This window comes from Anoplophora glabripennis, unplaced genomic scaffold (genome assembly GCF_000390285.2).
Source record: "Anoplophora glabripennis isolate ALB-LARVAE unplaced genomic scaffold, Agla_2.0 scaffold135, whole genome shotgun sequence".
NCBI lineage: Eukaryota > Metazoa > Arthropoda > Insecta > Coleoptera > Cerambycidae > Anoplophora > Anoplophora glabripennis.
The window spans coordinates 899549-913836 of NW_019416236.1; the positions used below are offsets into that span (position 1 = coordinate 899549).

General features: G+C 31.1%; 1 protein-coding gene across 1 annotated transcript; it reads right to left on the minus strand.

The window, feature by feature from the left end:
* Window positions 1-338: 338 nt before the first annotated feature.
* On the minus strand, window positions 339-12479 carry LOC108906688 (probable multidrug resistance-associated protein lethal(2)03659). Its single transcript, XM_018710020.1, has 11 exons — window positions 12325-12479; window positions 7131-7222; window positions 6845-7078; window positions 6359-6789; window positions 4860-5016; window positions 3523-4809; window positions 2991-3381; window positions 2589-2739; window positions 1643-1873; window positions 1043-1554; window positions 339-874 (listed from the first exon to the last, which is right to left on the minus strand). The coding sequence occupies exons 3-11, from the start codon at window positions 7021-7023 to the stop codon at window positions 410-412; spliced, it is 3804 nt and encodes a 1267-aa protein (XP_018565536.1). The 5' UTR covers window positions 7024-7078; window positions 7131-7222; window positions 12325-12479; the 3' UTR covers window positions 339-409.
* Between the last annotated feature and the right edge of the window lie 1809 nt (window positions 12480-14288).

Below are 14288 nucleotides of genomic sequence, written 5' to 3' on the forward strand. Positions count from 1 at the left end.
TTTCGTCCGTTTTTATCACATTTTTTCGCAATACCGATCGCACTGTGTGAGATCAGTTTTACAGTGGACCAGTTTCCAGTGCCGTGCAGAAGTGTATTTTTAAAAATCATTTTCGAACTGCCCTTTTTGATTTTTTCTTTACAAAATTGTGTTTGTAAGAGTCCCCTGAACATGCATTTTTTTTTGGATAAGTTCTGAATCGCCCTGTATATATTAACTATTCTACCTTTCAAATAAAATAACAATTTGTAAAATCTTATTTTTTTATCATTAAGATGTCAATTAAAATTAAACTTACGTTCAACGAATATATAAAACTATTAAAATATAAACGAATATTTATAAAAATAAAACTTTATTTTCTATAATAAATAAATATATTCATATAGGTTTGTTTATTAATTTGTATTTAATTTGCTAAACTAGATCTAAAATTTTGTTCTGCTATAGACATCAAATTTTCCGCCATTGCCTTGCCAGTCTGCATCACCAACCCAGTGAAAACGCCACTGGCATTTTGTAAAAGGGTGTGTGGATGATCGAATTCAGCAACCCTTCCCGAGTCCATTACAAGAACCTTATCTGAATCCATGATAGTGTGAAGCCTATGCGCTATAGTTAGTACTGTACAGTCGGCAAATTTTCTCCGAATGGTAGATTGAATTAATCCATCTGTATGAGGATCTACGTTGGCCGTTGCCTCATCCATGACTAATATTTTATTGTTACGAATCACAGCTCTAGCTAAACATAATAACTGTCGTTGTCCCACACTGAAATTGGATCCTCCTTCTGATATTCTGCTATCTAGTCCTGCTGATAGCTCAGAAATAGCTTTTTTTAATTCTACCTCATCAAGAGCATTCCATAATACCTAAAAAATATGTATTATTGATAATAGTGCGAGGAGAAATTATGAAATGGGAATATAAAAACATATACTAAACCAAGAGGACTAATAAATCAAAATAAACAAAACAATGACAGATATGTTCCATAAACAAATAATTAAAGAATAGATAATTTCTAATAAAGTACATACTTCATCGTTATATTCATCGAAGGGGTCCAAATTCTTTCTCAGAGTTCCAGAAAACAATACTGGCTCTTGGGGTATAATAGACAATTTTGATCTAAGAACATTTAAAGGTACCTCTTTGGTATTTACATTATCTATTCTAATTGTACCATCCGTTTCAGATAATCGGAATAACGCCACAATCAATGACGATTTTCCTGCACCAGTTCTTCCAACAATACCCACTTTTTCTTTGGGTTTAATTTCAAACGTAAGATCTTTAAGTACGTAAGGATCATAGGGGGAATATCTGAGACACAACTTAACAAATTTGATTTCACCTTTTTCCGGCCAAAGTTTAGGTGGATCTATAGATTTTTTATCTGCTTCCGGTGTTATGTTTGTATATTCCTGGATTCTTTCTACTGACGTCATCTGATTTTCGAGTTCACTCCATTGCCTCATTCCCCATTGGAACATTCCCATGAGACCTATCGACTGTGTCAAAGCTAGACCAACATTACCAGCAAATATTTCTGAAATCAAAGGATAACTTTAAGAAATATTCAGGGCCATTACTCCAAATGCGCAACGAAGACATGAAATAAAACCGACGAAACCTACCACTTTCAATAAACAGAATACTGACAATAACTAATGCTGTGTAAATAACGCAGTGTATGTCCAACCAGAACCCAAATGTCCTGTTAGCACACAGAAACATAAAGTATGCTGCACTATACTTGTCTTGATAGTTGTCAAATTCCACTTTCAGTACCTCCTGTGCTCCAAAAGCTCTAATTGTGGTAAGTCCTTGTAGTGATGCAGACAAATGCGTGTAGATTGGACTACGAGCTAAAAATAAAAAGTATATTACCTTTATGTAGGTTTCCATTGCTTTCTAAAAAGTACTCTTCCAGGTTTAACTTACTAACTGGTTAGACTGTTTTATAGCGACGCGACAGCTTCAGTACCTAAGATAGTTGTACAATTCCGTGTTGTTTAAACTTTTAACTTTTCAAAAGACATCGTTCTCTTCTTCAGAAAAAAAATCTAAAATTGAAGAAAGTGGGACATGCTGGCATAGCTCCCAATATGCCAGCATGTATCCATGAGGTTAAAGAAATGTGAGGAATAACAACGGAAGGATTTAGCATTGCGGAGCATAGATCAGATGCAATACACTTAAGTAATATCAAAATTTTAGTAACAGTAAGGTTCTGGCCCTAACACAGAGAAGCAACAAAAGTGCAGAAGAATCAAAATGGTTTCAAACTCGATGAGAGCTTGAACGACCAGGAATTTGGAAACGATTTGTAGGTAAAAATAAAGGGCTGGAACATAACAGGCCAGGGACCCATACAATGAAACGATACTAGTCAGTATACACAACAAATATAAATATGTACTAGTCAAAGGATCTTCAGTTTCAGAATGTCTTCTGGAGAGAACGATATGTCTCTCGAAACGTCAAGAGATTTAAACCGAAAGTAATAACCAGTCCGCAAATTGTTCAACCATTGTCAACCTTGTAAACTAAATTTAGCAAATTAAAATAAAAAATACTTACTCACAGCTTCTACACGTTTGATGTCTCTACTGGTTGCCAAAAATACTATTCTGATAAGATAGAAGATGACAAGAATTATAACCGTTGGCAGAAAGATCCATGGATTTAATGAACCAACAACTATAGATATACCAAGTACTATTATGCCAATCTAAAAAAAAAAAACATAAAAATCTGTTTTCTTGTAAAAATATCGAAATAATTTCATTAACACAGTGGACGCAGAACAGTACGGTATTATCCTACCAACGTCGTTAACACGTGTTTAATTCTTAAATAGGCATTTGCAAATTTGCAGACAATTTCGTGTGCATAAAACAACCAACAAGGGTAAATTTAACAAGGTAATAATTTTCAAAACGTTGCAATTTGACTGAAACACAGATTAGAACTGATACATACCTGTACAGTGTCCACAATAGTAAGCGGTAACATTTCGTCTACAGCGCCAATGTCCTTGGAAAATCTGTTTAAAATCCTTCCTGGTGGGTTAGTATTGAAAAATCTCATAGTGGCATATACTATCTTTTCAAACATCTTATTATGCAGATTCGTTGATGCTGTCATACAATATCTAAAGAAAGATATTGATCTTGTCACTGTTAGTACCACTGTAAGACATACTAGAGAAGTATAAATAATTGTACAGTTTCTTTCAGTCAGAATGTCACTTAAGAAGTACTGAGACGTTAGTTCAGACCCCGCAGTAACATTAATTGTAGGGTTAAGATCAGTACCATTTTCCAGTGCACCGCTTACACTGTGTTCATTTCGCCACTGTTCGATATTGGACCTAACAAAAAAGTTTATGAATTTATAAAGGTATGTGATTAACTGACTGCGAATTTCTTACAAGTCGTTTGAAAAAAGTAATAAATTTAGTTTCGTATGAAGAATTACACGTTATTTTAGGTGATTGGCCAAAAATACTTACCAAACCGAAATAAAATAATCAGTTAAACTAGCAACAGCTTGCGAAACGATAAAGGCGAGACACAAGAGAATTGTTTTGAACCAGCTACCTCCAGCTTTTAAGTAACTTTTATAGACAGACCAAGATATAATTCCAGAGCCTCGCTCCTCTTTTTCTAATGTGGGTGCTTCTTGATCATCATTATCCTCTTTTTGGTTCAAAAGTTTTGATTTCCTTTTAGAGTTATTTTCTTCTTCTTCTTGTTCTGCGCTGTCAGTTAACAGTTTTGTAAACTCAGTTTCGGTTGTCTTAAGTTCTGAATAAGTACCCGAAGCTGTGATTCTACCTTTCTCCAATAAATAAATTTTATTTACATTTCTCAGGTACTGAATTTGATGGGTTACAAGTATCACACATTTATCTTTTAAATACCCACACACGCAGTTGTCAAATAATTGCTTTCCAACATGGGTGTCAACAGCAGACAAAGGATCATCTAGTAAATATATGTCTGCCTCTTTGTAAATAGCTCTAGCTAGATTGATTCTAGCCCTTTGACCCCCACTTAAAGTAACGCCTCTGTCTCCAACTAAAGTTCGATCTCCATGAGGGAAAAGCGTAAAGTCTCTTTGTAAAGCACACACTCTGACCACTTCTTCATACTTTTTCTGATCGAAGTCTTGTCCAAATACAATATTTTGTCTAACACTACCTCCAAACAACCACGGTTCTTGCGAAGCATATGATATAACTCCTTGGACATCTATCAAGCCATCTTGCACTGGTAGCTCCTTTAAAATTGCATGAAGGAGAGTAGTTTTACCTCCTCCAACCGTACCCACCACTGCTATAAGTTCATTAGAACTACCATCGAAATTTATATTTTCCAAAGTGTTTTCAGGTGAGGATTGAATCCATTTGACTGAGGCATTTTTCATATGTATGCCAACAGCTTTATCTTTTTTATTTATCCACAATGTTCCATTTGTGCCATTTTCATATTTCTCCTGATACTGAACGTTATCGATTTTATGTATTTCGTCGTATAACAAAAATTCTCTGATTCTCCTCACAGAAACATTAGTCTCTGCAAACTGCGTAACAGCTTGAGGGAAAAGCATTATTACAACAAACTTTAAAAGTCCATAGAATGAAGTCACAGTATATACAAATGAGGCATTGACTGTGTTTCCTGTTAAAACATAAGTGATGATGCACAAAAATGTGGCAACTGTCTGTAACATTAAATTACAAGACATCGTAAAGGCTCGTATAATGGAAGTTGCTCGAATCTGTTTCATTTCTTTCCTAAAATATATTTTAGTTATTAAATATTAGTCAATAAATATATAACTTACATTCGAGTGATCTGTACAAGTTTGGCAAAAGGCTTTTCCCAGGTATACATTTTAATAACTTGGATTCCTGAGATGATTTCGTTCATTAAACGCACTCTCTCATCAGTCCTCACGGCAGTTTTAAATCTATATTCAGAGGTCTTTTTTCCCATATACACTATAACAAAGGGAAAGTGTTAAAACCAAATCTTGGTTGCCAAATTAAAACTATAGCAACTGTAAATACAACATAGGGGTATCCAAAAGAAGCATTTCATATGAGAACAAAAAATATTTCATTAATTAAAAAGTTTTTACATGTTTTTAAAGGATACACATTACCATTAAATATGAAAGAGGATATCGAATAGATGTCCTTCGCGACTCATTTGGCATGCTCGACTTCCTTTAAGAAAACTCTATATTACTCTTAATTCAATAATTTATTGTATTTGGGCAGAATAAACTTTGGATTTTACGAATACCCACAGGAAAAAGTTGCATGGTGTAAAGTCACATGATCTTGGTGGCCAAGTCATTTCACTGTTACGTGAGATGAGTCGTCCATTAAATTTCTGCCGTAACAAGTGGATAGCTTCACGTGCCGTATGGCAGATGGCACCATCCTGCTGGAACCACATGTCATCCAAATCCACGCCATCCAACTGAACCCCTAAAATGTTCAATAGTACCTCTCGATATCGTTTTCCATTGACAATCATTGCGTTTCCAGTCTCATTTTACAAAAAAAAAATGACCAATCACCCCACCAGCGTAAAATCCACACCACACGGTCACTCTTTGAGTATGCAGTAGACGTTCTGGAATAACCCGAGGATTGTCTCTGTCAAAATTCGACAGTTTTGCTTGTTTACATATCCACTAAGATGGAAATGCGCCTCGTCGCTAAAGATGATTTTCTCAAACAGCAAAACAGCAAAATCACTGTTAACTTGTTGATTCTCAAACATCCACGAATGTCCGGTGCATTAAATTTAGTCTCAATTTCTGGATTAGCTGGATCTTGAAAGGATGCGGATGCAGATCTTTTGTTAAAATTCGCTTCATTGTGCTTTTTACAATGCTTTGACCGACGGCGCGTTGCTCTGAGTTACGGGAATTTCCGCCACTCTCACCGTAGCAATATTTTTGGCTGAACGGCTAGTACAAGGTCGGCCTGTTTTTTTATTATCTGTAACCAAACCTGTTTGTTCAAATTCGACAACTAATTTTTTCACAACTGTTTTATTCGGGATGTGCCTTCTATCGAAAATTCCACGTAATTTGGACACAGTCTCAGCTACAAACTCTCCGTACTTGTAATCAATTTTCATAATCTTCACTCGCTCATCCGTAGTATAGCCCTCCATTTTGTCTAACCGCAACGTGTTTACTAAAATATGTCAACTCTTCTGAATTAAAATTGCACACAATTCAAATCCTGCTTTACCTTTGGGACACCCTTTAATTGTTTTTAAAATATATAGGGATTAAGCTTTACAGAATAATAATTAACTTACTTTCAAAGGGAATGAATAGCAAGAGAAACACAGGTCCCACTAATCCTGTCGGTCCAACATTGATATATATCAGCACCATAACAATGATTGTTTCTATCGGTGCCACCCATAGACCATGGAAATGTATCATTGCAAAATCAAATCTACTGACATCGTTCGACAGTAGGTTTACCATCTGTCCAATTGTCGTTTCGGCTAGGGCAGTATTGCTAAGTTTAAGTGCTTTTCTGTAGATCAGTGAGCAAGCGGCTACTCTTAGCTTCATTCCCAAAAGAAGGACGAAGTACATATAAGTATGAATGCACAAAACGTTCAACAAGCTCGCTGCGATAATAAGACCCGAATACAAATATGCTTCATTCCTAGTAACTGCAGTTTGATTTGGTTCATAATATTTAAGAAGCTGCGTCAGTAACAAAGGTTGGGATAACCTGAAAAAAATATGGTAGCTTAAAATATTCCGGATGTACTTAGATAATATGTTACCTTACAACTAATTCAATGAAACAGTTATATATTCCATATAGAAATATTTCCTTTTTAAATACTTTAAGTATAGCTCTCCAAAGTGATGGTTCCTTCTTGTTACTAATTTCGTAATTCCAGGCACTCTCAAGTTTATCCCCTAGTGGTATGGCTTCGTATGATTTAAGAGCTCCGTACATATCATCTTCGTTGAGTTCCCTTTTGAATCATTTCACAAAATATGGTATTAAGTAGCTAGAAAACATATAATATGAAATACTATAAGCAACAATGTTCGTCAACTTACCAAAAAAATAAACGTGATATAATGTTAGCTCTTTCTATGGGATGCTTCTTTTTTACTTTGTCGGCTTCTTTAAATCGTATTTCGTCCATTGCCTAAAAAGAGCAGAATCAGAAGACGTTTGCAATTTATTGCTGTTTATTGGCATTGATTTTGGATATCACTCTCTTAAAAATTTTATCATAGATGTGCGATTGTGCAAGTTCAAGTCTATACATTTAAAGTGGCAGTTGATGATTTTTTTTCATAATAGTGGATAAAACGATAAATTTGAAAAATTAGATACACAGGGTGATACTAAATAAAGTGGAAAAAATGTATTATGAGATTCTGCTCATAAAAATACTCGACAGTTTTTTTTTTTATTTGATATTTTGCCGTAGCTTTTTTCCCTTTCAGATTTATTATTGGTAACCAACTACAGCTGTAGATGAAAAATAATGAAAATTCTAAAGCCGCAAAAACTTAGATGGTCTTATTGATAAGAAAAATTGTCTGAGCTTAAAACTTATTTAATGCTTTGTGGCAAGAATTTGAAACATTTTTCATTTTCTCAAGAATGGTACAAGATATCGACTGATATGCGGTATACGATTACTTTGTTTTTAGCAAAGTTAGAAAAGAATCGAACTATGAAAATCATGCCAAATTTGGCAACGCTGTCAAAGATATATAAATTTAAATGGATAATTTCGCCTGCTCTTGTATAATCCAAGCATATTAAAATCAGTTAGAAGTTATAACTGGAATTTGTTTTTCAAACTTCTTTCTTTGAAGGCGTATAATTCCACAACGAAGCCCGTTGGAAATTTTTTTTTTTTATGAAGTGCTACAACTATTTTGGCCTCCCCTGTATATGCCTTCATTTTTGACAGGACCTTTCCGGACACCCTGTATAAATTTTAGTACTTATATTGAATAAAACTATAATTTTCTTTTATGTTCAAATTCTGTTTAATTTTAATGCAAATTGCAAAATGTTACAAAACATTGAATATATTTTCTCTGGGAAATCGTACTATCAACTTGGTAGAAAAAATGCTTTTCGTACAATTTTTTAATAGTCTTAATAGTCTTTAATAGGTTTAATTTAAAAAAGAAACACAAACAAAAATGTTCTATAAATTTTTTTGTGAATAAGAAACTGTAAGGCTTTCAAATTTCAATGATTTCTCATTTGCAGGTGTAGTTTGTTACTACATAATAACAGAATGAATACGTGGATTTGAATGAAATCGGAAAGAAGGTTATGGCAAAATGTGTATTTAAATAGAAAATAAATTTCAAGTTAACCAAAGATCACTATTGGACCACTATTGTTATGAATAGAATCAACCCCTAAATATTTTGCACTTTATTTGGAATCATAGGACTTATTTAAAACACATTTTGATTATTTTTTTAATACTTTAAAAATATTTTGTAGTCTTTACGTAAAAAATATTTGTATTTTTTATTACGCTATAATATGAAATTTCATGACTTGATATTTGTGACGTCTACAATATGTGCTAGTACTGTAAGTATTTATTAGCAGACATGTGTATATGATCTTATTAGTTTCTTCGGGAGGCAATCAATGTATTACTTATAAATCTTTAAATATTTCCTTTTATTTGTATAGTTAGTTTTGTTAATATATATTTTATTAGTATTATTTTTTAATTTACTTTTTCAATATCACAAACAGTTAATTTCCCATTTATTATATTGTACATTATACATGTACAGTCCCTACTGACTTTAAAATTAGAGTCCGTTTGTGGTATAAACATACCATTAAGGGACAATTTTGAAATTGAAAACTTATTTCATTAAGCTTATGTGGTTAGTAAATAAAACAAATACACAATAAATAACAAATTTTGCTTGTCTGAATAGGTGAATACGTGTAAACAAGAATAAGTTGAAAACGTTCCTTAAATATGACTCAAAAGTTTCACATGGGAAATAATTAAAAAGAACGTGTAACTGATAAAAACGTCTACTCAAGATTAATTTTTATCAGAAACAAATTGTCTTGAGATTTTCAGAGAAAACTGCAAATCATTCCAACAAAATATATAAACTTACATATACAACTATTTAAAAGCTTTATCATGACAAGTTTATCTCTAAAAGAAATTGCAAATATTTATAATGAATACTTTACAGACCCAACATTTCAGTTATTAAAATTACAATTCATGCTTTATTAACTTTTATCATGTGTAATCTCGACAAGTAATAACATTGCAATTGTCAGATTTTGTGATTAGATAGTTAAGTCAAGTGCTGATTTTCGTCATAAAATTTCACAACTTTTTCAAAACTTTACGTAACAAATTGCGAATTAGTAATTGTATTATTCGATCAATCACATAAGTCACGTGATCGCCTATTGTTACCGCGTATGTGTAGAGAATTGTGTTAGTTGTTCAGTAGGCATGTTTAGATTCATTGTGGCGAAGTAATATAGCACAGTGTTTTAACTTCCTAAATATAGTGTTATAAATAAAAACTGAGTTAAGTAAAGAATATAACTTTGTGCAAATTATATCAATCTCTCGGTATATCTTCATTTAAAGTTACTGAAGTGTGTGAGAAACATCAATAATGTTCTCAAGAAGTGGCCATTGCTCTCGAAATGGTTCAAATATTCCACATCATGATGCACTTGGGTGCGAGTTTTCCTTATACTTAATTATTTTAAATATAAGGATGTACATATTGTTTATTTAAACGTGTTTGGTAGCTCATTTTTTATTTAAATATTGATGGATAAAGATGTCAGTAAAAAAGGAGTGTAAAATTAAATATATATATACTTTGTATAATAAGTAGGGAGACTTTTGACTGATATTACTATTTTTACTAACTTCGTTAATTTAAACCTTCTGTACCAAGTTTTACATTGTACTATTATTTTAAGAAAACTGTCTAATCTAGGTATATAAATAAAAATTAAATGCTGTTCATTATTAAGCGCATCACTTGAGAACGGCTGGACCGATTTGGCAACTTTTTTTTTAAATGTTCGTAATAGGCCGAATAAGGTTTTTATTGAAAGAGAAATTGGAAAAGTTGTCCGGAAAATTCGGGACAAAGTGAGAGTGCTTTTATCTATGGGATTTTTGTATAAACTCAATTCTTTTTTTATTTTTTTCGTTATGGTCTTGGAAATGTTTTCAGGAAAAAAAATCATGACAATTACAAACGAAAGTCATAATTTTTGTATGCACTCTCGGTCGTAACTGACGATAGGAACGACATATTTGGTTGATTCTTTTTTTATTTTGTTCGTTATGCTCCCGAGTTCAATTGAAAAAAATATATATATTCTTTCTAAATATATTACAAAATTGTAATGCCTAGATTTTTTTTTCTTCTTATAAATACTATGTAATTTTCCTATTTCTTTGTAAAATTATGCTTTAGGTGTCGTAAATATGCATAATTATATCAATAATGCACATTTATATTTTGGGTGAATTATACAAGGATGTAAAGTTACATGTTTAAGCTAACTTTACTTGTATTATGCAATTTACCTACTGTGAAAAAAAATCAAATAACTTGCAAATGATATATGAAAATTATAAATGCAAAACCAAAATACTGATTATTTAAACAATAAGTTTTATTGAAATACCTAGTGATCATCCCAAAAGAAAATACATTCTCAATAATTTACAGAAAAAATATTTGACTTTTTAAAATGTATTTCATTACCCATACCATACAATCACCTACTAATCATTTTAGAGCTTCAAGGTTGTTTTTTTAAGTTTGTCGACCGTAATTTGAATGGAATATTTAAGAACCAGTTATTAAATACAGACATTTATTTTCTTTTAGGGAGTTCTCCTTTTTCTCTGTGCTGAAAGACATTTGATAAACATTTACGAACAAATAAGGAAATTGTATTGTTTCTAGTTGCATGCATTTTGGAAAAAATAATTATTATGAAAATTATTTCGTTTTATAGATAATACATATTTCTTTAATACATCCAAAGGACAGTAATTTTATCCACCAATACTTGTTACATGTGGGTAGTAAAATTTCACGGAATTTTGTAATAGATTTATTTGTGTCACAACACAGACATTTTAACATTTTGTGTTTCAGTATGAAAGCATTTATGACTATAATTCTTTAAAACGTAATGTACAAAAAGTTAATATTGCACAGCATATGCAACTTACACAAAATATGTATGTAGGTATTCTAAAATGTCTCGTATTGCACCCGTCAAGCTTTACGAACTTTATATAAGCATATGTCTTGGAATATTTCGTTTTCGAGATACAGAATATTCCAATAAAAAAAAAACACATTTATTTAAATATACTTTAAGCTGTTTGACTTAGATTCATAAATTAATTGGAGTAATGACCGCTAATTATGGGCAATAATTTGCTAAGTTGACAAACAAATATATCAACCAGTTGTGGAGATATTGGGAAATAATGTTACTAAGAACTCTTACAACTTCGACGCCACTAAATATTTTGGAAATTGGATAAAGCATTTAATTACGGTTGAAAGAAAAATTATGTCTCCCATTTTATTTGAAAAGAAAGTCATTTCTGAATAATACATTTTTTAAATTTAATATAAACCTTCAACAAAACTGGTTTTTTACAGTTGTGGCAATTTTTTTGTTGGCTTTAAATACATTTCAATTTAGATTTACTTAAATAATATTACAAAAAAAAAAAATAACTTTCAAGAAAAACTAAATCAAAAGTCAGAATAAGTCTTCGAAACGTTTTTTTAAAGTGCGCGATATAAAATTATGTGTCTTTTTGTATTTTTCCTGGATTTTTTCAGTGTGACACCGACTGACCCTTTTAGCGCATGAGTTCATTTCACTAATTTTTATATTTATTTACACAAATACTCAAAAAATAAAGACAAAAACTTTATAATACTTATATTTAATTAAATGTGAAATATTTTTTTCAACACTACAATCTATGCGAAACAAGATATATTTAAATATTGCAAATATTTTTCAAAATTCATAAAGTTTTTAACTTTATGAATTAATAATTCTTTCCATTTTTGTATATATAAAAATAATTAATTATCGCACAATTACACCGTAATAAAGAATAATCATTAAAAAATGGTACATTTTAATACACTTTTTATAGATACCTAGGTACCTACATATATTTAAAGTACCAATTCTACTGACAGAAATACTTACTCTAAATATTTTGTTTGTCTTCGCTCAATAATTTGTTATTTATAAGTGAAAAAAATTTATTATTCACTTTTGCGTTAACTTGTATTCCAAACAATATTATCAACAACAATCACTGTCACATCATAAAAAATGTACTTAACACAAACACATCACACGGACTACCTCACATCATCTGGCTTCAAAACACTTAAACATTCATTTATAATGCATATCAAGTTTTTATCTAACTACACGCTATCACAAATATTTGTAACTTACATAACAATAGAATCTGTTTAAAATATTCTGAACATTTTTCTTATTATTATATTGCCGTTATTGCGTTTTTTTTAACCTGGTAAAACTTTGCTAGTATAAAATATGAGAGTGATTTGTATTCACAATTGGTTAGTGTATAAATTTAGATTCGTGGTAATTAATTAATAATAGGCAAATGGTGTTCTGCATAAAACAAATATTCTTCTCCACAGCATGATTCTAATATATATAAATTAATGTTTAATATCATCTGGTTCCCGTAAATTTTTGGTAATGTATAAAGGATATATCAAAATTGCCACAAATACTTCATAAATATGATGTAGGGCGTTGAAAAATCTTAAAAAATGTTCTGAATTTGATTCACAAGCAAACTTACAAAAGTGATGATTTGTCAAAACTTCTTCTGGATGAAAATATAATGAAATTATAATGAGCTTTTCATTCATTACAAAATATGTTTACAGTTTTTAACTATTGCTTACTAACAATTCGAAATATTTCTGTTCCTAAAAATTTGTTTTAAAGCACAGCTTAAAATTTTCTATATTTAATCGTATTCTTTTAACATACACAAAGTACTATTTTGATACACATTTTACCTATATAAATACCAAACACCGTCAATAATATTATTTTTTACAACCTGTAAATTTCGATACAGCGTACTTGGAAGTTTTAAAAGTGCTTATCACATTTTTGTTCCAATGTTTCTGATACAAATTTAAGAAACAGTCTAATAAGTTGACTAATTATTAAAAGTAAAAATTTTCTGAATATGTCTACAAAACCTTAGAATTTCGACCCCACTGAATATTTTGAAAACTAGATGAATGCATTTAGATTTCGAGAGTATGTAAGTAAAAAAAAGTTCCCTTGCATTCTATTCGAATGGCGAGACATTTTTAAAGAGTTTACCAGCCAGTTAAACAAATCGGTAATAACTCAAAATTCATATAATGCGCAAAAAATATTCATAGGAAAGTTTTATTCCAAATAAGATTTTAAATATAATGTACTAATCATTTAAAAAAAGGCATTTGCGTAGAAATTTTCTTTGCTTTTTGCAGTTATATAAGATTTGAAAGAGTCCTATACAATTATTTTTTCTGTAAAGTGATAAATCAGGTTTAACAGTGCCTTCATAAATGCCCGTGTCTCACGTGACCAGATTTGTTTTGGCGCTCAGTAAATTTGATTTTCTAAAGTTGGTGTTTCAGAAATTACCAAAGAAAAATTACTAATTACGCACCCTAGATGTAATGTCAATCTAGAGGCATTCCTAATTTTTCGCTTTCTTTATGCCTTTTGTTTGTATAATTTAACAGTGTTTATCAGAATTTCTATCCTTTTCTGCAAATTAACATGTGAAAAAAATGGTGGTTCTTTTGAGAACTCCAATTCGATGTTTTTTTGGTAAATTAAACGAATATTTTAAGGTTATGGTTTATTTGCCAGATTCTCTGATTTCTTGCAGATTTGTGTAGAAATGTCGTTTACACCGGAACAAGACGCATTTATTTCGATGGCACATTTTCGTAGTGGTATACGGAACTTGGTAGAACTTGATAGAACTTTGCAATCATTTATGGAATGATTTGTTGAAGCATTTCCAGATGCTAATATCGCTACATATGATGTGTTTAAAAAACACAAAATAATCCTTATTAAAAGATATGAGGAAAAATATTATGTTGTAAAGGCAA

Excerpts from the sequence above, each read along its gene's own strand:
- LOC108906688 (XM_018710020.1), bottom strand. The coding sequence starts at position 7,023 with ATGTACGGAGCTCTTAAATCATACGAAGCCATACCACTAGGGGATAAA. Across the intron at positions 4,810-4,859 it reads CTTGTACAGATCACTCGAAT|GAAAGAAATGAAACAGATTC; the intron begins GTAAGTTATATA and ends AATATATTTTAG. Across the intron at positions 3,382-3,522 it reads GATTATTTTATTTCGGTTTG|GTCCAATATCGAACAGTGGC; the intron begins GTAAGTATTTTT and ends CTTTTTTGTTAG.